At 47.6% G+C, this 2816-nt stretch overlaps 1 protein-coding gene across 1 annotated transcript; it reads left to right on the top strand.

Moving 5' to 3' along the window:
• The first annotated feature begins 1269 nt into the window (after window positions 1-1269).
• Window positions 1270-2247, top strand: LOC135884002 (olfactory receptor 52E4-like). The gene has a single exon (XM_065411284.1). It carries the CDS (start codon window positions 1309-1311, stop codon window positions 2245-2247), a length of 939 nt encoding a protein of 312 aa, XP_065267356.1. The 5' UTR covers window positions 1270-1308.
• The last annotated feature ends 569 nt before the right edge of the window (window positions 2248-2816 follow it).

Below are 2816 nucleotides of genomic sequence, written 5' to 3'. Positions count from 1 at the left end.
ATCGCGCCGCTCCATTCTTTGGCGGTAGTTCGGCGGCGGGTCCTTCACTCCCTCTCTTCCTCTTCGGTAGCACTTCGGCGGCAGCTCAAAGAGGAAGAGAGGGACTGAGGGACCCACCGCCGAATTCCCGCCGAAGACGCAGATATGCTGCCCTAGTAGCGGACGGAGTGCCGACCATTTCGATTGGCCACCCCAAGCACTTGCTTCCTTAGCTGGTGCCTGGAGCTGGCCCTGATGGAGGGATGCCTTAACCATCCTGAGGGTGGCATGGTAATGCCTAACAGCTAGAGATTGGCTAGTGTCATGAAACAGATGGGCGTATACGCTTTCCAAAATGTTTATTTCACTGTAAAACTCTCTACCAGTAATTTATAGACTTTTCTCATATCCCGCTAATCAGGGCCGGCTCCAGCATTTCTGCCGCCCCAAGCAAAAAAAAAGCCGCAATCGCGATTGGTGGTGGCAATTCAGAAAAAAAAAAGAAGCTGTGGATTGCGATCGGCAGTTCGGTGGCAGGTCCGTCGCTCCTATAGGGAGTGAGGGACCTGCCGCTGCTGAATTGCCACACATGCCGCCCCTCTCCCTTGGCCGCCCCAAGCACCTGCTTGTTAAGCTGGTGCCTGGAGCCGGCCCTGCCTCTAATTCATCTCCTTTTTAAGGTAACAATCCCAGTCTTTTCAACCTCTCTCCATATGAGAGTTTAACCAGGCCCCTGACCATTCTGGCTGCCCTTCCCTGAACCCCTCTAGTTCTGCAATATCCTGTGTGAGAAGGGTGCACCGTATCACACAGAGGAGTCTACAGGAGGGTGAAACATTGACTGACTGATCTCATGGCATTGTATCTTCTGTATTTTTCCCAACCCCACTCCTCTTGGACCCAATGTTTTTTTAGTTTCTGCTTGCACTGTGAGTATGGTTTCACAAAGCTGTGTACCATGTCTTGTACTGAATTTATACAATTAAATTAGGACCTCGAAAAGTGTTTGAGGACCTCAAGCTTTTCCCTCTAAAATGCATACACATTGCAGATATTTACACTGAAGTTCATCTGCCATCATGTCACCCATTCACCTGGCTTAGATACCTCCCTCTGAGGACTTCTCTTTACTTGAATATGACCTAAATAATCTGGTGGCATCTGCAAATGTCCCCACCTCACTGCTCACCCCCCATTCTAAATTATTAATAACTATAAAATATTTACCATACTATTTGTTATCATGAATGTAACCACCCTCACTCTGCTTCTCTCCCTTCAGGATGCACCTTGAGCATTTCTGAGCCTGATCAACGCCTCAACCACCTCATGGCAGCTTTCAACCTCACCTCCTCTGATCCTTCAACATTCATCCTAATGGGCATCCCTGGCCTCAAAGCTGCTCACATCTGGATTTCCATCCCTTTCTCTATGTTCTACATTATTAGCCTGTTTGGAAATTTTATGGTTCTGTTTGTTGTAGGCAAAGAGCAGACCCTGCACAAGCCAATGTACCTTCTGCTCTGCATGCTGGCGCTCACAGATATCGGCATGTCTACCTCTGTCATTCCAAAGGCACTGTATATATTTTGGTTTAATTTGAAAGGTATTACTCTGGGTGGCTGCCTCACCCAGATGTTCTTCCTTCACATGGTTACTGTAATGCAGTCAGCCATCCTTGTGACAATGGCCTTTGATCGCTATGTTGCCATATGCAACCCTCTGAGATACGCCACCATCCTCACCAATGCACGAATAGCAAAGCTAGCGCTTGTGGGTTTGATGAGAGCTGTTCTCTTTGTTCTGCCCCTGCCCCTGCTCCTCAGCAGGCAGCCATTCTGTGCCAACCGCATTATCCCCCATACGTACTGCGAGCACATGGCTGTGGCAAAGATGTCATGTGGGGATATCACAGTTAACAGGATGTACGGCTTGGTGACAGCATTTGTTGTCATCGTGTTAGACCTGATGCTCATTGCCCTGTCCTATGCTCTGATCATCAGGGATGTCCTCAGAATCTCCTCCAAGGAAGCCCACCAGAAGGCCCTCAACACCTGCACAGCCCACATCTGTGTGATGCTGATGTCTTATACTCTCTGCCTCTTCTCCTACCTGACACAGAGGTTTGGTCAAGGAATCGCTTCCCACGTACATGTCACCTTGTCTAACTTCTATCTCCTTGTCCCCCCCATGCTCAACCCTATCATTTATGGTGTCAAATCCAAAGAGCTTCGTGAGAAAGTGGGTAAATACACCTGCAGAAGGTGATCGCCGGAGGCCACTGACTTTAAAGCTGTGTGACAAGAGGGGGAATGATATCTCCTTATTAATCAAGGGTGCTGTGTCCCAGTTTGGCTGAGCTCAGCACTGTGGAAGTTCAGAGTCCGAGAAGCTCCTCACACCTAACATATTATCCCTCTCTCACTAAGCACTGCTCTCTCCATTGCTGAGTTCCCTCTCTCTGACCTTCTTTCATTGTCACCCGTCAGCCTCACACACTCACCCCATCACTTGGCCTTTCTGTGACTACGAGACTACCATAAGATACTGCACTTTTCTGACAGAGGGTGGGTTTCCTGTCTGAACAGGATTCTTGATCATTGGACAAACTGAAGCTACACTGATGAACCAGACTATTATATGGACAAAGACAAAGAAAGAAGCTATAATGCTGAACTTTTTAATCATACATACAGTGATACGGTGAGCAAAATTTACTGTGGGAATTGAGGACATTCTTCTAGAACTTCTTGGTGAGAGGTGTGAAACTATATTTTTGAACCGGACTAATGTGTTAAACTATCATATCGCCTTTGAGTCATATTGCTTACCAATTT

This window comes from Emys orbicularis, chromosome 1 (genome assembly GCF_028017835.1).
Source record: "Emys orbicularis isolate rEmyOrb1 chromosome 1, rEmyOrb1.hap1, whole genome shotgun sequence".
In the NCBI taxonomy this organism is placed as follows: Eukaryota; Metazoa; Chordata; order Testudines; family Emydidae; genus Emys; species Emys orbicularis.
Note: the sequence above shows the minus strand (reverse complement) of the source record. Positions and strands in the feature narration are given on the sequence as shown.